Raw genomic sequence first — 24,472 nt, forward strand, 5'->3', positions numbered from 1 at the left:
AAAAGGTTGCAAAGGCGACAGGGCCTGTCTTTATCCTGGAAGGAGAGAATTCCTGAGCTAGTTTCTGCCTAGAAAGGAAAATGCGAGGCTTGAATTTTGCGCTGCTGGCGTTTCCCCCAGGTAGTTCACCACGTTCCCAGCAGAGAACTACATTTCCCATAACACACCGGCTTCATTGAACCTCAGAGAGGGTCCTGCACGTGGGACTACTTTTAGCGAATCAACTGAGTGCCTGTTTGGAAACCTGACTAGTTTCCTTGGCCTAACCCTTTCGCAGACAGTGAGGCCGATTCCTTCCCTCCGCGGCGACGTCTCCGCTCTGACCACTTCCCGCTTGATGACACCACTTTGGGGTTGGCGCTCGCAAGTGGGAGCATGGTGTCAGGCGCCTGCGTTAGGCACCTGGCTGGGGGGGTCCTGACAGAGCGGGGCTCACGGCGGGTTGGGGTTAGGCTGGAAGCTCTCGAGACTCGCGGCGGCGACACGACAGCGGCTGCCTGGGCCCGGGCGCGCGCGCGTGTGTGTGTGTGAGAGTGAGTGAGGGGCGGGGCGCCGCCGCCTCCCCCGCGGGCCGCAGGGAACATGAGCAGCAAAGAAGGTGACCGCGCGGTAGGGCTTGGCGGCGGCGCCCGAGGTTCCCCCGTCCTCGGGATCACGACGTAGCTGCTGCCCCCGGCGGGTCCCCTCCTTCCCGCGGGGCAAGCAGCCGCCTGCGCCCCGGCCCGTGAGGGTCCGGGTCCCGCCCCCACCCCCCGGGTTCGCGCTGGCGGGCGGCCCCGGTCACGTTCAGGGCTGTGAGTGTTTTGCAAAAGCCGCTTCCCGCTCAGTCCCTGCGGGCGTCTGGTTTCAGCGGAGCTGCACGGGCCTGGCCAGCCCACCGGGGCACGGCGCGGTGCGAGGGGCCGGAGCGCCTCACGCGAAAAAGAAGAGGCGAAGCCGCTTGTTGAAGGGAGGAAACCTTCAGAGGGCGCAAAGAAGCAACCCGGCCGTACAAACACCTCCCCTGGCCTTTGCACTCACCTGCGCTGCGGCTGTGTAGACGCTTCCGCTTGGCTCGTCGCCTTTTGGGCTCTCTCATCCCCCAAGCTGAGCCTTCAGGGCTTGTCTGCCCACGCATGTGGTACTGCTCTAAGGGCTTGTCCACACGGGCAGTTTACAGCCCTGCAACTTTCTCGCTCAGGGCTGTGAAAAAACTCCCCCGGAGCATAGCAAGTTCCAGCGCTGTAAAGCGCCAGTGTAGACAGTGCAGGAGTGTGCCGTGCTGGGAGGCGCTAGGCCCTTCATGGAGGTGGTTTGGTTTGTTTGTTTGTTTTTGACAGAGCTGGGAGAGCTCTCTTCCACCACTCTGCCGCGACCACACAAGCCATGTTAAAGCACTGCCACTGTAGACTAGCCCTGACTCTATTGGTAGAGTTATAATAGTACAGCTCCCCAGCTGTGGCCACAGTTATAAATGTGCTTATCCTGCTGTAGCTTATGAAGGCACTAAACTATAGTGGTGCACCTGCATCTTGCCTAGGGGCTGTACCTGCATAATTATATCAGGGAAAAAATCTCATCCCCTAACTGTCATATTTATACCAATACAAAAATCTGTGTGTAGACCAGGCCTTAGAAGAGGGTGGTGTTTGTGCTGGTGACGTAACTTGTCATAGTCCAATGTGTCAGCATGCTTCCTGCCAGCTCTGTTTTGGGCCAGGTATCCATACAAAGCACTTCCATCACTTCCCTTCAACTGTGGAATAGAGTCAGGAGCTAAAAAACCTAAAATTCAATGAAATATAATTTTTTTTAATAATATTCAGATTGCTGGTTTACTTTGTGTGGTAGGTACGTTTAACCATCCCTTTTATGGGTTGCCTGTGGTGTTCTTGTAGCTGGCGGTGGGCGATGTATCTAACATTCAGAGTAGAGCACAGAGCTTCAATCCCTGCTGTGCTGAAATTACCTCTGAGCCTGTTTTCCCTGCCAGCCTGGGACTTGCAGAACCCTGTCTTGTTGAGCCAGACACGCTAGCCTGCTGCAACACAGACTGAGGGTCTGGACCGCCCCCCCAAAACTGCAGGCTTTAAGTGAAAACTACTTAGCAGGTTACCTGCCTCCGGCACCCAGCTCCCAATGGGATCCAAACCCCAAATAAATCCATTTTACGCTATATAAAGCATATACAGGGTAAAATCATAAATTGTCTGTCTACTATAACACGGATAGAGAGATATGCACAGCTCTTCGCTCCCCCAGCTTACGCCGGGTTTATTAATAAAAGCGATTTTATTAAGTATAAAAAAGTAGGATTTAAGTGGTTTCAAGTAATAACAGATAAAACAAAGTAAGTCACCAAGCAAAATAAAATAAAACACACAAGTTTAAGCCTCATACATGAAGAAACTGATTACAGGTAATATCTCACCCTCAAAGATGTTCCAGTAAGCTTCTTTCACAGATTAGACTCCTTCCAAGTCTGGGCCCAATCCTTTCCCCTGGTACAGTCCTTGTTAGTTCCAGCAGACATCTTAGGTGGTAAGCAGGGGCTTTCTCATGAATGGCAGCCTTTGTCCTGCTCCACCCCCTTTTATAGCTTTGGCACAAGGCGAGAATCTTTTGTCTCTCTGGGCATAGGCGCTGACTCTGTGGGTGCTCGAGCACCCATGGGGAAAAACTGGTGGGTGCTCTGCACCCACCGGCAGCCAAGCTCCCCACCCCAACTCACCTCCGCCTCCTCCCCTGAGCGTGCCACGTCCCCACTTCTCCCAGCGCTTGTGCGTAACAAGCTGTGGGAGGGAGGGGGGAGGAGCGGGAATGCGGCATGCTCACGGGAGGAGGCGGGGAAGAGGCGGGGGTGGGGATTTGGGGAAGGAGTCCAATGGGCAGGGAGGGGGCAAGTTGGGGCGGGGACTTTGGGGAAGGGGTTGGAATGGGGGCAGGAGTGGCGGGGCAGGGGTGGATTTGGGGTGGGGGAGCATGAGCACCCACCAGCGCCAGGAGAAGTTGGCGCCTATGTCTCTGGGTCCACAACCTTCCTTCTAAAGGGAAAAGTACCAGATTTAAGATGGATTCCAGAATCAGGTGACATGATCACATGTCCTGTGAAGCCCAGCCTCTATTCTTCCTGGGCTGGCCCACATGTACACAGGAAGGTTTGCAAGTAAACAGGGCCATTTACAGTTCATTGATTCTGAAGCACCTTTAATGACTTCCACTTAATATGTTTACATCAGTAATACAGGTTTATATCTAATTCTCCTAACTCCAGACATAGAAATAATACATGCCAACAAATAGGATGAACACACTCAGTAGATTACAAGCTTTGTAATGATACCTTACAAGAGACTTTTTGCATAAAGCATATTCCAGTTACATCATATTCACATTCATAAGCGTATTTTCATAAAGCATATGGAGTGCAACGTCACACCCTGCACTGTTGTAAAGGTCATATATGTGATCTTTTCAACTGTTAGAGGAAAAACAGAATCCTGAACTAATTTTCTGACAGGGTTATGAAGGAAATACTGATTTTTTCAATTTCGTTGTCTTGAAAATAACTATGTCCACATTCTGTTTTTGGTTTGGGATAATAAACAGTTAAACTGAAAATATTTGAAATCCTGTGTGTAACTTAAAATTGCTTTCTTTTTGAAAAATGAAAATTAACAAGACTAGACATGTATAAAGTTAAGCAGGTATATAAGTGTTTGTAGGATCTGGGCCTCAATCGTTTAAACATTAAAATTAAGATATCTTACAAAGCAAGGAGATAAGGAAAGGGAGGTACAATTTAAAATGAAGATATGGCAATGTGTGTTGTGCAGTAAGTGAATCCTAAATTGTGCTTTGTCTAGCACAGATGGTGGGAAGACAAGAGGAGCACATAGTACAGAAGTGGAAGTTAGTAGTAAAACACAAGTTAGAAGAAATGGATTTTGAGGAGGGATTTCAAAGAGAAGAGTGAGGACATTTGGTGTGTTGGAAGAGGTATGTGGGTTCAGCTCCAGAGAGCAGCCCAGGGGAAAACATCACACAAATGAGTGAGAGGGGAGAGAAGGTTAAGAGTGACCAGAGCACAGGGAGCTGATATGGGAAGCAACAAGAGATGGAAATTAATACACTGAACAATAATTGCCTTCTTAAATTGCTCCTTCTGTTCTCCAAAGACCAAAGTTCTCTGGCGAAAGAGGCACAGTGCGACAGTGGTAATAATTTGATAATGATATGGTTCCACACATTCTGAAGGATTTCAAAACACTTTACAAGCTATGGAATCAATCCTGCAAGCTGCACAGTCTCATCATATTTAGTGGGTTAAAGGTTTCCGGGATCAGGCCTTATATATGTGTGTGTGTATATCTAGATCTGTCTCTATCTCGCTATATAATATATATCTGTGTGTGCTTGCGCATGTGCGTGCCTAATTTTATTTCTCTATATATATGTAGAGGGAGGGAGAGAGAGAGAGAGAGAGATCTCTCCAACACCACTAAAAGTGATGGAGATCTTTTGGTGCCCCATCAGGCTTCCATTGAAATCAAGAGGAGGCATGCTATTGATTTCAATGGAAGCATAATGGAGCCCATAATGTTTACACAAAGCAACCAAGACTTCAGTTTTTATGTCCCATACAGTATTCTTTATAGTAAACTGGATAGAGTTGAATTATATTTACCTTGGAAGGATGAGGAGTCCTGTGGCACCTTAAAACTAACAGATTTATTTGGGCATACATTTTCATGGGTAAAAAAACCCACTTCTTCAGATTAAAGTTTATGCCCAAATAAATCTGTTAGTCTTTAAGGTGCCACCAGACCCCTCGTTGTTTTTGTGGATACAGACTAACACGGCAACCCCTCTGATACTTGGAAGGATGGACATAAAATATTCAACATTGGATATATTAAAAAACACTCCTGAAATGAATGGCATGACATCTGGTCAAGCAGTTTTAAAACTGGTACTCAATAATACTATTTAAATCTCTCATTTTTTTTCTTGTGTTCTATTTATAGGATCGGGTGGGTTCAGAAAACGAAAGCATGACAATTTCGCACATGGTCAAAGAAAAGATGAAAAAGACAATGTTAATTCGTCTTCATCTTTGATGGTGTCTTTTAAGTGTAAGTAAAAGTTAAAAGTCCAGATCATAACAATGTATGCAATAAAAGTTAGTGGAAATAAAATATTTCGTGATGGGGTAAACAGAGCTGTCCATAGGCAAAATTAAAATCAGTGAGACTCTCTAAATTTGGGACTTGATCTCTCGCTTTCTAAGCCAGCAGAATGCTGTGGTAGAGATGATAGGGTCACTTTTTAGTTAGGAGAAGGGTGAGACACAGCACTCCTTGCTGATCAGTAAGGATATGATTCTGTCATGGACCTCCGTGACTTCTGAGGCAGGGCCATAGCCTTGTCTGCGGGAACACTGCTGCCTGAGCATTTGGCCAGGCCCAGAGCAGCGGCCCCCAGAACAACTCCTCTCCCCCCGAAGTTGCAGACTTCTGTGAATTTTTTTTATTGCCTATGACCTGTCTCTGACTTTTACTAAAAATACCCATGACAGAATCTTAATCTTACTGATCACCTTTGAAAGGAGAGCTTTGCTGCTCACAGCAGACAGTTGTAATTATTTGAGACTAGGGCTTGTTTACACGCAGACATTTTTTAACCTGTTTAGTTGTTAAACTGGTGCAAACTCATGTGTAGACATTTATTTTGGTTTGAGAGTCTTATTTTGGTTTAGCCTTAAATCTGTTCCTAATTTAAACTAAACCAAAATAAGTATTTACACAGGGCTTTGCTCTAGTTCAACTGCTTCTTTTTTTTTTTAAATCACCTTAAATGCACCTTTCTTATGTCGACAAGCCTTAGTACACTTGCAAGGTGGGTTTTGTAGAGGAAACTGGCTTGATTAAAGCACACTGGTGTGATCCAGATCCCTGGTTTAATATCTCAACAAGGTTCCTCCATTTTTCTTTTAAGGGGTGAGCACTGTGAAGAGGGAAGAATCAGAGGATAATTGTGTGGGGAGGGGAGTCATTGCAACATGAAAAAAAACCAGGAAACAGAAATGTGTGTGTGTGTAAATAAAGCAATGGAAAATAAATTATCTGATCAGAAAGTTATACCCGTGTCTTGGCGTGATCTAAAATTATCTATTGATAAAAGACTAATATAACTAAGGTCAATAAGATTTTGTAAAGTCAAGACTTCATTATTGGGAGCACATAGCTGCTATTAGAGACGGTTTCTATGATTTCTTTAGAATTCTGATTGTCAGTAATTGATATTGTTGTTTTTCCAAAACTAGATATTTTGTATGTATGTCAACAAATAAAAATAAACTTTATGGTGCAGCTGTAGCATGATTATTAATGGTATCCTGTGTTATATTGTGTGAAAATTCGTGATTAGAATTCTTTAAAAATAATTCATGTGAACTTAAACTTTGTATTTTCTGTTAATGTTTGTGCACTGTTAATTCTCTGATATTAAGGACCTCTAGTTTTTCATGCTTTAAACCTTTCCCTTCCCTGAGGCCCCTATAATACCATTATGCAGGTATGAATCTACAAATAAGGCTGTGGTGAGATTTGCATTTAAAGCAGAGCTACAATCCGATTTCACACTTTAATAATTGACTATAGGTCTTGTCTAGTCTGGGAAAATGCATCCTGTTAGGAAATGTGTTGATTAACATTTTGTAACTAGCCGTGTTAAACATGATTTTTCTTTTAGTGTGAACAAAGACAGTTGTGTTTAGAAACATGCTAACTGGTCGAACCACAAAGTTGCATGTATGTTTACGCTGCAGCTGGGAGTGTGCTTCCCAGCACGAGTAGAGACATGTGCTCTTGCTCTACTCAAGCTAGCGTGTTAAAAATTGCTGGGGGTGGCATAGGTGGCAGCTCAGACTGGCTGCCTGAGTATAAACCCTTCCAGAACCCCACCCCGTATGTACTTAGGTGGCTAGCCTGAGCTGCTGACCATGCTACCACTGGCTACACTGCTATTTTTAGCACACTAACTTGAACAGAACTAGCATATCTGTCTTCTGCTGGGAGGCATACTTCCAGCTGGAGTGCAGATGTACCCTTAATTAACTTGTCTTCTGATATGTTTTCTCAGTATAGACAAAAGCCGTCCTCTCCAAATTTGGCACAATAATATTCAGAGAACAATTGCATTTTCTGTGTAATCTTTTTAGTAAAATATTTACTAACCTTTGCAGGGGGAACATTTAAAAATTCTCCGTTTTTTGAAAAGATGCCCTGTTATCAGATTTCTTGGAATTGATTAACTTTGCCCTCTTGTTGTCCATTATATTTAATAAACATTAATCCCAATGCTGACCCTACACTATCTAACTTCTCTCCAATCTGAAGAACAGCTGTTCATCATGAATTTGTTACATTGAAAGAGGCACACATATTAGTATGTTTGACACCCTCTGCGGGATTGAATGTATGTGTGTGGCTGCAAACTAGAGAGAATGTAAGAGCCCTAGTACAAATGAATTGAGGAGAACTGTCAGAAAAAAGGGAGGAATTAGAAGGTAAGGAAGAATGAACAACAAAAGAAAGAAACTGAGAACTGTAAAATGTTTCTCTACCACAGTCAAAATGTTCTGAATGTTTCACAGGTAACAGTTAATCCTTTAGGAATTGTCATTATTTCTAAACAAACTGTTCACATAGACTCATAATACAGACATAACATGTATTCCCGATGTGTCTACCCTCCAAAGAGTGAGTGTGGTGGGAGGAGGTGTTGAGACATGAGTAGAAACAGAGATTAACTAGTACAAACCCATTATAAGGGTGCAGCAGCTAATTAGTCATATCATTTATGATGAAGCTAAACTAAACAAGGTCCTCCTCTTCCATTGTGGCAGCAGGATCAGGCCATAAATTAGTATATTAGGAATAAAAATGACTTTCCTTTGCTCCTTTTAAAATGTATTATTTATTGTATTTTCCCTGCTGTAACATATAGTAAAGCGTTGTAATGGTGTGACCTTTTGTTTTAGATTTTTTATATACAAATGTGAAATAATGGAAGATTAAATGGTTCTGTTACACAAATAGTGTAGTAATAGAATACTTTAATGTTATTGTACTGGACGACACATGAGAATTGTTTTTGTGATCATCTGCATTCTGTTCTTAGCATTTCAACTGGAGCTTGACACAAGACATGATAAATATGAGAGGCTTGTGAAACTTAGTCGTGATATAACTATTGAAAGTAAAAGGACAATATTCCTACTTCACAGGATTACTAGGTGAGTCACAACATTAATTCCCATTTCCATGCTGACCCAGAAACTTACTATTGCCTTGCAGAGTTTTCTGTATCTATGAGTAACAGATGCAATATTCTGTTGAGCTAGACATCAAGGAAGATAAACATAGGCTCCGTTCATTTCCCACAAGCTGTGTTGTTTTATTTCCTCTAAAAGGATATGTAAGCCAGTGGGCACATGCACCGGTTGGGAAATTAAAAGTAAGGACCAGCCTCTAGCTCATGTCAAGTCCACTTCCTTAGAGATGGCTTTATTAACATAAAGAATATTCCAAAACAGGGCCAGGGTAACACGGAACACTTGGTAACAGCCAACAGAGACCTTTCCAGCAAGCTGGGAGAGGAAAGAAAGCATCGTTCTAGGTAGCCTCCTTTGAAATAGCTTCCCTGTTTCTTTTATAGCCCCACCCCAGATCACCCATGTGATGACCAGGGAACCTGGGTTCTACTTGTAACCCCATACATGCTGGAACTTAAGGAGTGTCTGTATACATAGTTGTAGGGTGCCTTACATTTTGTGCCCTGATCATTGGAAGCAGTAGGTGCTGTGGGAGAATAATGGAAAAAGTTGAGGCTTGCCACAGCCTATTGTATAAAAGATTTATCTGGAGAATTACATATGTAATTTCAGACATTGGGCTTTGTCTGTACTCGTCTTTTTTTCCCTAAAATTTCCCACTGTTGTTATCACCTGTGCAGCTCCACAGTGGTGGTAATGGTATGAGCACTGTTGTAGGTAAGGTGCTGGCAGCTGCCATTTTTTTAACCTTGATGCTGTCCAGACTTGTTTTGAACAGAGGTCAACAGCATAGTGGTTATCATTCTAGTGGCCACTAGAGCCTTTGCTGCACTAGCACTGTCTCTGTTGCTGCACAAAGAATAGCAGCGCTGGAATTTTCAGGGGGAAAAACGCTTGTGTGTAGACTCAGCACAGGTACTTAAATGTTCAATCCTTCCTATTTTCCTTGTAAGCTTTTAGATTCCTTTGCATCTTGGAATCCTGTTTTCTAGTAGTGTACTAATGGTGGTTTGCTGTACTGTGTCTGTACTTCCCTTCCCCTCTCTGTCTTAACTATTCAGTACAGAGCACAGTTTCAGAATTCTAGCCATCTTTAAACATTTGTTCATAACCAAACTACAGTAAAAGGTTTTTTTTATCTGTCATGTTGGGGAATGGGGGGTACCGGTAAGTGAAAAATTCCGGTTAACTAAGAGGGAGGGAGTTTGGGTGTGGGAGGAGGCTCGGGGCAGGTGACTGGGGCACGAGAAAGGTTTAGGGGTGCTGGATCCGGGGGGCGCTCACCTTGGGTGGCTCCTTGCAAGCAGCGACCTGTCCCTGCTGTTCCTAGGCGGAAGCATGATTGCCCAGGCCCTGCCCCGGGCCCTGGCTCCGCAGTTCCCATTGGCTGGGAACCGTGTCCATTGGGAGCTCCGGGAGCTCTGCGCACTGCCTCTGCCTAAAACAGCAGGGACAGGTCACAGCTTGTGGGGAGCTGCCCGAGGTGAGCACCCCCCAGATCCAGCACCCCAAAACCCCTCTCGTGCCCCTGCCCCAAGCCCCCTCCTGCACCCAAACTCCCTCCCTGAGCCGACACCCCAACCATCAGCCCTGCAAGCTCCCCGTACTCTGAATCCCTCATGGCCATGCCTCCGCCTAGGAGCAGCAGGGACATGTCACCGCTTCTGGGGAGCCACAAGGAGCCAGGTAGGGAGCCTGCTGGCCCCGCACAAACCGGACTTTCTGTGAAGATTAGAAATGCCGATTTATATCACTTTCTGCTTGGTACAGGGCTGGATAACACAGCTTTTACTGTATCAGCTAAATCTACAAAATAGTAATTTAAAAAGAGATGTAAACCTATAATAATGTGTACATTGTTGGGGCTTTTAAAGTACACTAGATGAACTGTCCTTTAAATGCTGTATATAAAATCTAATGTAACGATAGTTGTGGATAAGATGCTGTAGAGGTTTCCTTAGTAGCATATTTCATAAATACTGCCTAAAAACATATATAAAGTAGATCCTTGTGCTATATTAATCTAATGTATTGCAAAATGCGGTGGATTTTGTGTATGGAGAGAGGTCTTCCTCAGATTTTTCTGGCTTTTCTGCAGATTTATTTTGAGCCTTGTCATGAGTTTCCTCATTACTTCTTCTTTAGTCATAGTTAACGCTACAGCCTGAAATAAGCAGCACGCTATTCAGACTGGGTTTGAATGGTTGATTATCTTAAGGGCAATTATTTAGAATCTACAATGGAGTTCAAAGGTACCTACTTACACTGGATCAGAAAGATTCATTTTAAATTTGGCTCATTCCAAAATTATACTTAATTTTGACCGCACTAATTAAACATATGGTGGTTAGTAGAAGATAAAGTATGTATTTTTAACTCTTTGCTGATGTTCTAACAGCTGTCACTTTCTAATTTTATTTGTATTCTGTGTTTGCAGTGACCCCAATGGGGAGGAAATACTAAATGAATCTGAGGCCAAATTAGAAGCTGTCAGACAGAAAATTAAGCAAGTAGCACAAGAACTGATAGGAGAAGACATGTATCAGTTCCACAGAGCTATCTCTCCAGGTAGGTCTACATTCAAATAGGATGGGCACACACATCAGGGCAAATTCAGTTTAGGTGCAGCTCCATTACTTCAGCAGTAAGTCATTTGCTTACACAAGGGCTGAATTTGGCTCACCCTTTGCAGTTTAAAACACAGATTGTGATTTTCCTCCTTTTGAAGATTAAAAAACATGCTCTTGGTTATATTTCATAACACTCAAATATGCAAACATGTTGTATAGATATGAATATCAAGCACAAACTCTGTACTGTGCGCAACCATTCAAACTCCCTTCCCCCCCCAATCCATTTCAACTTCTCTGTGTAAATGGCAGCCTTTTTATAAACAGTTTCAAAGGTCATCTTAACATTTCAGCTACACTGATGGATGCAATATGTTGAGTTTCTCCACAGTTTTTTTATATCCTTCTCTCACACGCAAAACAACTGTATTTAGGCAGTGTGTGTGGCAGTAGTGATCAACAGAAACTCTTGGGCTGTAAACATCACTTGGTCTTTAGTAGATGCATCAGTACTGCTCCACTTCTGGGTCTCCAGTCGGTGCACTCAATCTCTTTCTTTTCTGTTGTTCGGAGTTTCTGGCTCCTCCCTAGACTCGATTTCCCAAATATGTGTACCTTTTCTCAAGTGCTCTGCAGTCCCGGGACCGATATGGAAGCACCTCACCACCAATCCAGCCATCTTGCATTTTTCCAACTGCATTTGGAACTTTTGGAATTCAGTGTCCTGCTGGGCTTCGAAAGAGGCCACTACCTCAAAGACTTCTTTTTAAAAAAAACACCAAATAAACAAACAAAACCCTATTCCTGCTGTTTCAACCTGTCTAAGGTTTAGCAAAAAACTGTGGACCCCCCCCTTTTTTCATGTGGGTGCTTGTATTGGTACTCTTACTTGAAAGTGTTTTTTCTGAGTACCTAAGTTCCAGTTTGATTGTCTAAAAAAGCGGTTCTCAAACTTCAGCAACCCGAGGACTCCCATTTTGATTTAAAAATTTTTGGGGACCCCCAAGCCCGCCCTGCTCAGCCCCAGGCCCCAGCTCCATTCCACCTCTTCCCCAAAGGCACCACCCCACCTCTTCCTGTGCCCCACTCACTCCATCCCCCTCTTTTTCCGTCGCTCACTCTCCCCCACCCTCACTCACTTTCACCAGGCTGGGGCAGGGGTTGGGGTACAGGAGGGGGTGCAGGCTCTGGGAGGGAGTTTGGGTGCGGGAGGGGCTGAGGGGTGCAGGCTCTGGGAGGGGGTTGCGGTGTGGGAAGGGGTGAGGGGTGTGGACTCCGGCCGGGCAGCACTTACCTCAGGCGGCTCCCAAAAGCAACCAGCACATCTTTCTGGCAGTGGCTCCTAGGTGTGGCGGGGAATGGGTCTTCCACGCGCTGCCCCTGCCCGCAGGCACTGCCCCCACAGCTCCCATTGGCCGCAGTTCCCAGCCAATGGGAGCTGCAGAGTTGGTGCTTGGGGGTGGGGAGTGGGATGCAGCGCGCGGAGACCCCTTGCCCTCGCCGGGGCCGCAGGGATGTGCCAGCTGCTTCCGGGAGGGGTGCAGAGCCAGGGCAGGCAGGGAGCCTGATAAGCGGGAGTTGATCAACAGGGCCCACAGACACCCTGGAGTGCGCTCGGTGACCCACAGGGGTCCAGGAACCCCAGCTTGAGAAATGCTAGTCTAAATCTATAATTGGGTATTCTAATTTAGGGACCGGGTATCTACATTTGCAAATTAGGCTCAGATTCTGCACTTGGGGGTTACATTGTGTTCTTTACAAAATCTATTGGGGATCATTGCACAAGTTAGAGTCCCCGACTACACCATTTTATATAACATGGGTAAACATGTTAATTGTGACCTTGCCCAGCATCACACTCAGCCTGCTCTGATGTTTCTCCATTTTCTAGGGCTAAGAAAGCATTTCTCATTGTCATTAACACTTCCAGATATGTGCATTTGCAGAAATAACAGGCAGAAGTAGTAGAGAAAGAAGGAGGAATTTGCTGAGATTTATTTAAAAAAAAAAAAAATTTGAGAGACTTTAACTACCAGTGTATCTGCACAACCTGAATGTTACCTAACATCAGCTGCAATGCCTACTTTATTGCATCTCACAAGAAAAATCAGCCATTATACTCCAAGCCTCCTGCTTGCCAAGCTTTATTTAAAGGAAATCTTGAGTAATTAATCAGTACGTCGGGGTTCCAGTTGTCATTCCTTACTCAGGCAAAACTCACCTTGACATCAGTGAGAATTTTGTTTGAGTAAGGAGTGTTAAAAAGGTGCCCCTGAATGACTATAGTAGTTAGCAAACAAAAATCTTTAAAGTTACGGTTGTTATATTATTCCCCCAAGTTACAAAACTATCTATAAGGGATGTAACTTGCTGCATCCAAGTCAAGGCTGTGAATGCATACTTATTCATGAATTTACAGCTCATTTGTCAGTGTAATTCCAAACTATAGTTACACTTAAAATTCATCCTTACTTGGACCATCTGCACTGTAACATCCATACATCAGCACTACACCATATTGCAGTCCTTCATTGATTCATGGCTGTCACTGTTTCTTTACCAGTTATATATTTGTTTTAATCCAATTAAAAGGTGAACGTGACTTTTAGTAGAAACTACGCATTGTGTATGTTTGTGTATCTTAATGCCACTTGTAGTTTAGTGTCCTATGGAGCCAATGAAGATTAATTAGCGTTAAGAAAGTTTATAAATTGCTTTGTAGTGTTGCAGAGTAAATGCTCAAAGAAATTGTGAACAGTGTGAGTTGACTGTATTGTGAATATTTTGTTTTTATTTGAAATCTTTATTTGGATATGTAAGTTGCCTTTTGAGTTAAGGTAGTGCTTATAACATCAGTGAATCCTTCAATGCAGTTGTCAGGTGGTTATAACCTGGTATCAAGTATGAACAGAACAGTTTGAGGCCTGATGGAAACACACAAACTTTGCCAGTAGAACCTATGAAATTCATAGATCCCCTTTTGGTTCATATTCCAAGCCTTGGATGCTGCAAGTTACATCTCTTATAGATAGTTTTGTAGTGTTCACAGCATTTAAAGGCTCTGCTCCATATTGCTGTCAGATCATATAAATTTCCAGGAGCATTCTAGGTGTAAAAGGACTGAGAAATTTCACTCAGCTCAGAATACTGGAGACCCCACAGCAGAGGCTCAGAAGGCAAGTGAGAAAACCTGACACCCTCTGGGTCTGGGAGAATCTCTGGGGGCAGGGGGAGAAGTGAATTGGTGTAGTTCATTTTAAAGAGATGACATTGCCAACTTGAAAAATCCCATTTTTGTATGAAATATCTGTAAACTTGCTATAATTACAAGTAGCATCTAAGGTCACTGTAAGTGAAAGACAGGAATGAAAGTGGCTATTGACTGTTGTGCTTTAAATAATGTCACCTCAGTGACAGCACCCATGATAGTGTAATATGAAGATGTAATGGCAGAGGGCCAAGTGTTCTGGATCTATCAAAGGAGTTCTGTGCTATCCCTCTTCACCCTGAGTGTTGGTATAAATTTGTGTTCACGTTCCAGGGAGAACAGTTTACCTGTACCAGGGTCCCTGAAGGGTAACATAATGCCACAGTATTTTTCATGTGCATGTGACCAAAGTCTTGGGCAAGGTACAGTGGAATGGAAATGTCACTGAATATGCAGGTGACATATTAATACATACACAGAACTTTAAACACCACCTAGTCTTGGATGAGGTGTTGATGGTATCAGGTAGGGCTAAAGATTAATGAAAGAAATGCCCAGCTAGTACAGGATTCTGTAAACTTGTTAAGTATCACCTTTGATGCCAGGGGTAAAAATCCAGTGGAGACGGTGAAGCTGCCTTTACCAACTGATGTTACCCGTCTAAGATCCTTTCTGGGGCTGACAGGGTTTTGTAGGGAACTTATTCTACAATATACAGAAAAGGCAGCCCCCTTGTACAAATTGCTCAAGAAAAATGAGGCATGCAATTGGACTCCAGCTCATACCAAAGCAACTTAAGGAACTCAACTTAAGGAAGTTTAGCGCAGGCTCCAAATCTGGCTAACCAGATCCAGAAAAACCTTTCATGTTAGAAGTTAGTGCTACAGAAACAGCTTGGGAGTGATCGTAATGCAGGAAAGCATGGGAACAGACAAACCAGTAACCTATGCCTCCCAAATATTGGATGAGACTGAAGTAAAACTTTTGCCTTGCAAAATACAGGTATTGGCAGCATATTGGGCTATAATTCATTTTAGCTACTTGACAGGATATAACATTGTCATTCTTTGAACCCCTCATACTTCTAAAAAGATATTTGCTGTCAGATAAAATTGAGGACAGCTGTGCATGGCTCGCTAAGTGAACTTTATTGTTAATGGATAGGGATATTAAGGTAGAAGCTAGTGATGGATCATCAGCTGTGGCATACGGTCTGATGTATGAAGGAGAAACACCCAAGTGTCCCTTCCTGAAGAATGTGGATGGGATCTTGTCTGTTTAGAAGGAGGTATATGAGAGAATGAGAGCCAAAATCAAGAATCAGGACAGATGTGGTTTGTTGATGGATCCTCTTATTTTGTAAAGGGGAAACCTAAAATGGGATTTGCCTTAAGAGACCCAAAGTCAGAAAGCAAAATTCAATATGCTGTATGTGGTACTCAGTTTACATGATATGTAGAGTTAGTAACTATTGCTTTAGGATTGGAAGAAATCCCAGTTATACAGAAAGTCATTTTATTCACACTCAGATTGGGTCTGTCAAGCCCTGGTAACCTAGCTTCATCGCTGGGAGACCCAGAACATGACCTCCACCAATGGGAAACCTCTAAAGCATAACCTCATTATTGCAGTATATCATCCACTTAGCCAAGCAAAGGAAAAACAACCAAAGATAATCAAGGTAAGAGCTCACAGGAAAGGTAGTGGAACAGCTTATTGGAATAGCACAGCTAACCAATTAGCTAAGTAGGCAGCATGGAGAAACCATTCTGGGGGGGAGAGCTAAAGAGGAGGGCCAGGTACAGGCAGTGGTTAATCCCAAAGTGGAGCTCACAGATCATGGCCTGGTATAGTTACAAGAAACCCGTGAGAAAGTAAAAGAGATTAAAGAGGCTATCTTGAAGGTAGGAAAGTTTAATAAAATGGAAGTGGAAGTGACTAAAGAAGCCTTAATCTTGATGAAAACTGGAGAAAATTGGGAATGGGTAATACCTGAATTAGATAGGATTGATTTTATGGTACTGGTTCACGATACGGGAGGACATCAGGGAATCAATAAAACGAAGGAACAACTCAGGTGAGATGGTGGTTAACTCAAGGCTGGAATGTAGAGCAGTATGTTAAGAACTGTTTTCCTTGTGCAGCAGTGAATGCAGATAGAAGGGTAAAGAAGGGACCTTGGGGTCATCAGTGTGTCCAGGTTCTAGAATACAGTTTGATTACATTGGACAACTGCTCCAAATAGTGAAAGAGAATAAACATCTGCTAGTAATTGTAGATTCTTTCACAAAATGGGTGGAAGCTATACCCACCAAAAATAATTCTGCCAACACTACTGTCCAAATCCTTACTGAACAAGTGTTTTCAAGGTGTGGTGTCCCTGAACGGGTAGATTCAGGTCAGGGAATTAGTTTCACTGGTAGCATGATGAAAAATGCCATGAAAATCTGTGGAATTGACCAAAGATTTAATCTCTCTTATCATCCCCATGTAAGTAAGCAGGTAGAAAGGATGAATAGAACTATTAAGGAAGCTCTGAAAGAGATGGTAAAGAAATCAGGAAAAGAATAGGACTAAAACTTCCAATTATCTTAAAAGCCATCAGGACCACCACCTGCAATTCATATGGACTCTCACCCGATGACATGATTACAGGATGGGCAATGAGATTACCAAAAATCTGGTTTAGTCCAGTCCCTTATGAGCTTCAGCCCCTGGTTCTAACAGATAAGTGGGTTGAAAATCTAGCAAAGACCATAGTGTCAGTTCATCAAACTGTAGCATTCAATATGGGGGATACTCAGAAGAGAATGGATAAATATTTTAATAGAACTCAGCAGACAATGGAGTAGCAAGTAGAAGATTCAGTAGCAGTAAAAAGAATTGGACAGAGGAGATCATTCTCTTACTGTAGGCTGGGAAGGGCCATATCACATCCTAAAGCTAGTCCAACAGTTTATCTAGTATATCTGGGTAGGGGGAAGAATTCTGAACAGTGGTTCCACAGTAGTTTATTTAAAACATTTGCAGGGAAATAACTATCTTATTTTTTAGAAAGGCAAGTGATTTTAGTATCTTTAGCTGAGGTGTGATTCTTACCCTGACGTGGAACATCCCAAGCTTTTGGACCAAGAACCCAAACCTATTGGCTTGGATGTGGAGACAAACTGCAGTGGTAGGAGATGGAAGCAGAATGTCAGTCCAGTCCCAGCTAGCTTTCCCAAAGGGCCAAAACATTAGTTTTGGATGTTGGGTGTCTTTGAGAAATGCAAGGAATGGAGCTTTAGTAGAAGAACATGAACATTGGTTTGGGTGGTTGTGGAATAGGACCATAGTGAATGCTTCTGAAAGTCTTCCATAATGCCACCTAGTGGATGGGCAGCTGCCCGGAAAGGGTGATTGAACTTCAGAGGAGGTGAAGATAGAGCAGGAAATTATACATGTTGTTTTTTTACAGGTAGGAAAATAGCCTATTGTGGAGGACCTGTTGCTATACTGATACTAAAAGTTCCAAGGGTTACCACTCCGAGCACCGTAATCACTGTGATTCCAAGTAATGGTGAGGAGCAGGTGCTGAGAGGACGGTGTAATAAGATAATAGAAGCATAACCTCTACACAGTTTAAAGCCAATGGCCAGCAAACTGTACTAATCAACCTTCAATGGTAAATCTATACATGGAAAATTCCCCAGTGGAAATTGACTATCATGTATACATATTCAAATTGTTCCCAATTTATAGCCACTCAGCAAGATCTGTTCCAGGATGGTCAAATCAAATCCTGGGACGAGTAGAATGACGTGATCCACACAGAAGGGCTAGACATGTAGGCACAGTTTTAGGAGGAATAGGCACAGGAGTAGATGTATTGAATATTACGAATTTAGAAGTAATTCGGAATAAATTGATTAGCATCACTAAGGATGTGGGACAAGCCCTATAGAAGCAAGCAGGAATGGATCAAGAATTTCAAATATTACACCATCAGGTGTTAGAAACAATGGGACCGCTGACAAATCTAATTATGGATAAGTTAAGATCACTGGTAGATGTTCTGAGAGATGTTTTAATGGAGATGAATCTTAAGATCTAGCATGCTGGGAGGGAGAATACTTGTGCGGGAAATAGTTAAGGAAGTCACAATATCAGTAAAGCTGGGAGCATTGCCTGCAGTGTTAAGCAATTGGATGCAGGGTCAGGTTTCCAATTATACTTGGTAACATCAGGAATGGTGATCAGTTTTAACACATGGGTGTATGCGCGCCCATTGTCGTGCCAGCCTTGATCCTGCATAACTGTACTGACCAAAGAGTCAACAACCACTGACCCAAGAATATTAGATTTATTAGAAAGTATGTGGTAGAGGGAATACGATCAGAAGGAACTAACATTTTTACCTTGGAGAAGGGAATGTGTTTTCATTCTCTTGTATGTACAGTGACTTTGGATGGAGAAGAGTACCTGATAGATCCAGGTATTGTGTTAATACCATTGAAGCTGATTCCAGTATCACCACCCTTCGGGTAGATCACATCTACTTTTGAGTACCTGCCGTCAAGAATGAGAATGAAAAAGTGGACTTAAAATTGAATATCCACTTACAGCCAATTGATTTGCCACCATCTGCTAGACAGTACAGCAACTGCTGGACTTTTCTGAAATTGCAAGACAGACAACTTAGAAAAGAAAGAAGAAAAGTTGCAAATTAAAGTAACTCATGAGGTCGGACAGTTGAAAGCTGTTGCACAGATAATTGAAAAGGAAGGACAAGTTAGCGGGTGGGAAATTTTCTTAGGATGGTTACCCACAGGAATGGGAATGCTAAATTTCATGTTCCAGTCAATTGTACTGTTTGGTTCATAAGTTTTAGTTATGATTGGAATGATAATGCTTGGTTGCTGAACATGATATATGTACGTTAAAATATCATGTTTAAGACAAGAGGTAGCCATGAGGCAAGCATTCCCCTCTAGAGATGAACTATGATAGGCACCATGCCTTTGATCGTCCCTCACAAGCATGCCATCTGGCAGTGATGCAGGATGGCAGGGCTTCGTAGATTTCTGATTCAGAGAGGTGACATTTGATCTAGTCCTAGACTTCGAGGTGGGGAGTGCAGCAGGAGTAGAGAGAATTCTCTTTTGTCCCCTTCTCCGGAACACCTTGGGTGTAACCGACCTTGCTGCCTGCAGAGCTGAGTGTTAACTTCGAGAACATGTGACTTGCTCTGCCATGCTGATTGTTGAATTGAGTGTTAACTGTGTGTTTATCTACTCTGCCACATTCATTGTAGAACTGAATGTTCTTGATTATAGTTTTTCTTTTCTTTACTTTCTCTCAAGTGGTCAGATAAGGGTTAACAAATATTTTAGAAGTTGCTCTAGTTGATTGTTGCTAGTTTGAATGTAACATTAAAGCTTGGCACTGGGGGGGAACCTCTCACTGCAGCTTTCCTAGGAAAGTTATAAATAAATAAGGGGGGGAGCTGAGTGAGGTGGAGGAAGAAAGGTCCAGACGGTGAATCCATTTCAGCACACTGAGCTCCCCGATCATTGTAAGGTGAGACTTGCATTGGTTGTCATGGATAGCTAGCTTATAGTTAAGGAAATGCCTGTATGATTGCCCTTTGTTGTTATATAAAGTTTTGAAAGAAGACTCAGGCCATGTCTACACTTATAAGCTTACAGCGGCCGCTTAAGAGTGCTTGTGTAGCTGCCTTATGCTGACAGGAGAGAGCTCACATCAACATCATAAAACCAGCTCAACGAGCGGCGGTAGCCAAAGTTTTGCTGATGTAAGTGCTAGTGTAGACATGGCCCTAGACTTTATGTAGTCAGCCTTCGCCATGACCACAGGTTAAACTCGTCAGAGAATCCTGGGTGAGTTGATAATACCCCTCTTACCACCTTGTTCACAGGGACTTCCACTCTCTATTCAGGAGTAGGGGTGGCAAAGAGAAAAAGCATTGGCTCGGGGACCGATGAGAGTGTGATGAGTTTCTATGGATGATTGTGCTGATGTTGGTATCTAAGGTCATGGCATACTGTCAGGAATATGCCGGAAATCGGGAGGGGAAGGTAGGGTGGTTAAGCAAAAATACTATTGGGATAGAAGAGACTAAAATTTATCATGAATAACCATAGTTGTAAAGAAGAGTCATAAAGAAAAATCAGTGAGAAAGGTACAAGCCTTATTATTGGCTTGCATTTCTAAGTCTATCATTGTGACAAAAAGATTGGATAGTTTATTTTAAAAAAACTAGAGGCTAGATTAGTTACAGTGGATCTTCTAAACTTGGTAGATCTTTCATGAAAGTTACAATATCCAAGAAGCCTTTACATAGCTGCTAGAGTTTTAACCTTGACCTTTTAATAATTTTAACATTTTCTCCAAGTTAGTATTTAAAAAAAAAAAAAAAGCCCTATGCACTTGTTCTTCTTGAGGACTAGTACAAAAAACACATGCAAAGTTTTTTGGACCAAAACATTTTTGAATTAAGCATGAAATGACAAAAGAATTTTAAAAAAAGCCAGTGTCCCATATCTCAAAACCAGCTTGTTCAATTAACCTCACACTTCCTAAAAATATTCTCCTCTGGCTAGAAATCAAACATGAAACATCCTCTCGCTCCCCACCCAACCTCTCCCAGAAAGAATAAGGAGGGGTCATAACTGGATTTGTAATGGAAACCATCTTAACCACCTTAATTATGGAGTCATGACTGTAGCTGCATAATAAAGCTGGCTGATATTTATTTTATTTGGTATAATAACTGTTAGTCTATAAATGGAACAGTGTTAGATGTTTGGGAATATTATTTGCCACTTTAATTGTTAAATGTTTTTTTTGGGATTACTCCAAACAGTTGTTCTTTTGACTTGAAGTTAAAACAATTCTGGCAGAGCACTAAAGGAGTTCCATGCTTTCCCTCATTAAGAATAGTGCTAACAGCATGCAGGATGTTTCCCTAAAGGATACTTGTATGAGGTCAAACACTGAGTATAGCACTAATAATTGAACAACAAAAACTGATGCCTGTTTTCTACACTTTTCTTAACAGTACAGATTGTCCCAAGGGATGATTAAACAAGCAAACAGAGATACTGAAATAACGAGTCCCTTTTTTAATGTACAACTCTTAATTTATTATGTTGTGAATGTCCCACTTTGCTGATATTTTGAAAATCATTTTGACATTTGGAATATAGAATTCCTGCCTCTTGCCTCAATTTGTAATATATATCAAATATATCCTGTGAGGAAATGTGTAAAGTTTCTTTAAAATTTTATCAGGAAGTCAAGCAGGAGAAGGACTGGGAAAAATTCTAGGCATAAGCTTTACAATGAAGCAGAGAGAGTAGCTTTTCATGATGACTGTTTTGTCTGTTCTAATAAATGAATACTGTAACAATGTCACTAATGTACGCCAAATGCACACACCAAACTTAAGCACCCCAAAACACATGCTTTATAAATCATAAATTATATTTGTGGAAATATTTCAAAGTATATTCTGAGACTAGTTTGCATAAATGTAGTAATTCCATTATGCTCAAAAGATGAGAAGCACTTAACAAGCTTTACCTTCTTAGGCAACTGAAAGCAAATATTTATTATAGGGATTGAGGTAAATTAGGGTAGCCATGCATTTGATAGACATTCATACTGCACATAGTTAGGGCTTGTGGGTGATGGAAGAGCAAATGCAGTCCCTAAGGACCCAATCTAGATATTTGTCTAAGCATTAACCAGTTGCGGCCTGATTCTGATCTCTGTTACATCTATGCAAGTCAAGGGAATTGTAAGATCTTCGGGACAGGGACAGTCTCTTCTGCAGCATGCCTAGAACAGTGAGGCCCTGACCTGTTTGGAGCCTCTCTGCCCTACTGTAATACAAATGAATAATAACGAGTGTAGGTAGGGCCTGTCTAGCTGAGCTTTTCCATTGCATTTTGACTGGTGTGCCTTTACTGGTAGTAGCAGTGGTAGAAACTCTTGCAAAGGAGATCATGAGTTACCATCAGTTTTTTACCACCATGTCTACACTTTCTCTCAACAGGATTAGATGACATTGTTATAAAAATGTCAGCATCTTGTGTTGACTGGTGCTCTTATTGTTACTGTGCTTGGATGAGCTGCAGTGATGGGTGCAGCAGTGAAATTACTTATGAAAAATCTCAGTGTTGACACAGTCTAAGAGCACAGAATGTCTCCTCCGTAGGCACTGCCTATACTAGAAAAAGAACTACATTGTGACATTTAGTTATGGCCAAACAGTGTTATAATATGGCTTATTCTTGCTTGTGGCCTTGTCCTCTTTAGGGACACTGCAGTTCTAATTAATATGGTGTGTACAACACTGGAAGCCAGTCTCCACCAAGGCTCCCAGCATTGTTGCATTCGCCAGTGTAGACAAGGCCCATGTGTTGATGGGTGGGGAAGTGTTACTGTGCTGCTAGAGGAACATGTTTTAGCCTAGATATTTACCTGCGTCATAACGTGGGATGCTAGCATGAATGTTCATTTTCCCCTCTGTCCAAATAGGCAAGATTAAGCCATGTTTAAACATGATTATTTTTGTAGTGTCTGCAGAGCTCTGTTGACTAGAAACTGTACTGATTGATAAGTTTCTGCATAATGACATACAAGCATTTTCCCATTGTTGTGTTTTTGTTCTCACTGCTTTATTCTTTATCTTCCTTATACGATAAACATCTCATACTGGAGCTAACCTTCGCAACTCCTTTTTATGTATATTTCTAAAATAAAACAGCCTTTACATTCAAGAAAAGAATATACAGTTCTGAAATAAGAGAAGTGAGAATAGTTATCCACAGTTGATTTCAAGCAAGTTATAAAAGTATTGCAGCAAAATAAGTGAATGACGTGTTTAATCATCTGCTTGAAAGCTGAAATGGTCTAAAAATAAACTTACTAAGGCATAATAAATAATTGTAGAAGGATCACCCATGAAGATAATTTAGTATCCTTTAAATACATAAAGGGGAAGAGATCAGTGAAGGAAGTCATTGGCCTATTGAGAGATATTAGGGAGAACTTAACACAGGAACATGTTAGAGCAGAAAAATTAATCAAGTTTACCTCCTCCCTCTTCATGAACAAGAGCCAGGTAACATGCCAGAAATGGAAACAAAGTTTCTTGACGAGGATACTGAAAAATTCAAGAATTATCAGTGTACAAGCTGCTGTTTATCCGATCTAATTTTGTTGATAGACTTTGTTTTTAAACACAGTTGATTAAAAATAGCTAAATGGTGACTTTTCTTAGCCAGTGTCATTACTCTTTCAGATCTTTGTGATTCTTTCCCTTCTTAATTCAGTCTTGATGAATTATTCTATTCTCTCCCCACCCTCCTAAACCATTTCCATTCTTTTCCAAGCAACAAGCATAGTTAGCAAACTTAAAACCTCTTCTCTTACTGACTGCTGCAGTATTCATAATATCTGTGTGAGAATTTAAAGAATTGTTTCCATTGTGAATATGCAGTGATCTAAACTTAATTCAACCACTGTTCAACAGGATATAATCAATGAAATAGTTGGTTATCAGCTGAACTCTGGAAGAATTAGTGAGATGAGAACTATGAGGCTAAGAGGAAACTTGGGATATGCAATAAATTCAGGGTTTCTCAAAGTTTTTCATAGTATGGGTCAGCTTATAATAGATACCTTGTGTAGTGTACATCATTCCACCCATTGACTGGACCCCTCCCTTCCCATTTGTAATGCTGTAACATCACTGCAGCAGTTGCTTACATGGAAAATTGATATTAGGGAAGGAAGTAGTGTGTGTTAGCTGTCTTTTAATACAGTTATTAGTAGCTGGAATTTGGAGGAGCCAGCATCATGTGAGCAGTCAGTTCTCTAGCGTCCACAGGCAAGTGCTATACACATCACCTGTAGCTTACAGACCACAGTTTGGGAACAAACCCAGGAAGAAAATGAGAGGGTCAAGAGAAACCTTGGAGGACTCTATCATCAGATGGCAAATGTGTCATAAGAACTGCACTCCAGTGAACAAAACTGATACAGAATAGAGTATAACCAGATTTGATCCTCTTTGTGTTGAATCCATCTGATCGGAGACCCAGGCTGTCTGGGGCAGAGGGATGATCCTGACTGCCTCTTTCATATCACTGAAAATCCATATTTCTGTGATTAGCTGGCTACCAGTGACAACTGTGGGTATTCCTCCTCTCTGCTGCCAGTCAGGTAGGCCGCTCAGACACAAACAAGGCTCCCTTACAAAAAACATTGAGCGCGTCCTTAATTTTCTGTTGTGATGTAAGATAATGTGCTCTCTCCCTTCCAAGGGCCTTTTGCCCTGTTTCTACAGCACTCCCTCTTCTTCCAAGA

The 24,472-nt window shown here is 42.2% G+C and overlaps 1 protein-coding gene across 3 annotated transcripts in view; it reads left to right on the forward strand.

The window, feature by feature from the left end:
• The first annotated feature begins 279 nt into the window (after nt 1-279).
• TSNAX (translin associated factor X) overlaps nt 280-24,472 on the forward strand; it is a 46,374-nt gene continuing 22,181 nt past the window's right edge. The window contains exons 1-5 of one of the 3 annotated variants that reach the window (XM_037895242.2): nt 444-598; nt 3,851-3,978; nt 5,007-5,114; nt 8,164-8,278; nt 10,755-10,885. In XM_037895242.2, the coding sequence (XP_037751170.1) occupies nt 5,099-5,114; nt 8,164-8,278; nt 10,755-10,885 (262 nt within the window). In that variant the 5' untranslated portion in view covers nt 444-598; nt 3,851-3,978; nt 5,007-5,098. Of the gene's footprint in view, nt 599-3,850; nt 3,979-5,006; nt 5,115-8,163; nt 8,279-10,754; nt 10,886-24,472 lie in introns of all 3 variants that reach the window. The other 2 variants (XM_037895241.2, XM_043543296.1) reach the window with 2 other exon arrangements.

This window comes from Chelonia mydas, chromosome 3 (assembly GCF_015237465.2).
Source record: "Chelonia mydas isolate rCheMyd1 chromosome 3, rCheMyd1.pri.v2, whole genome shotgun sequence".
NCBI classification, from domain to species: Eukaryota; Metazoa; Chordata; order Testudines; family Cheloniidae; genus Chelonia; species Chelonia mydas.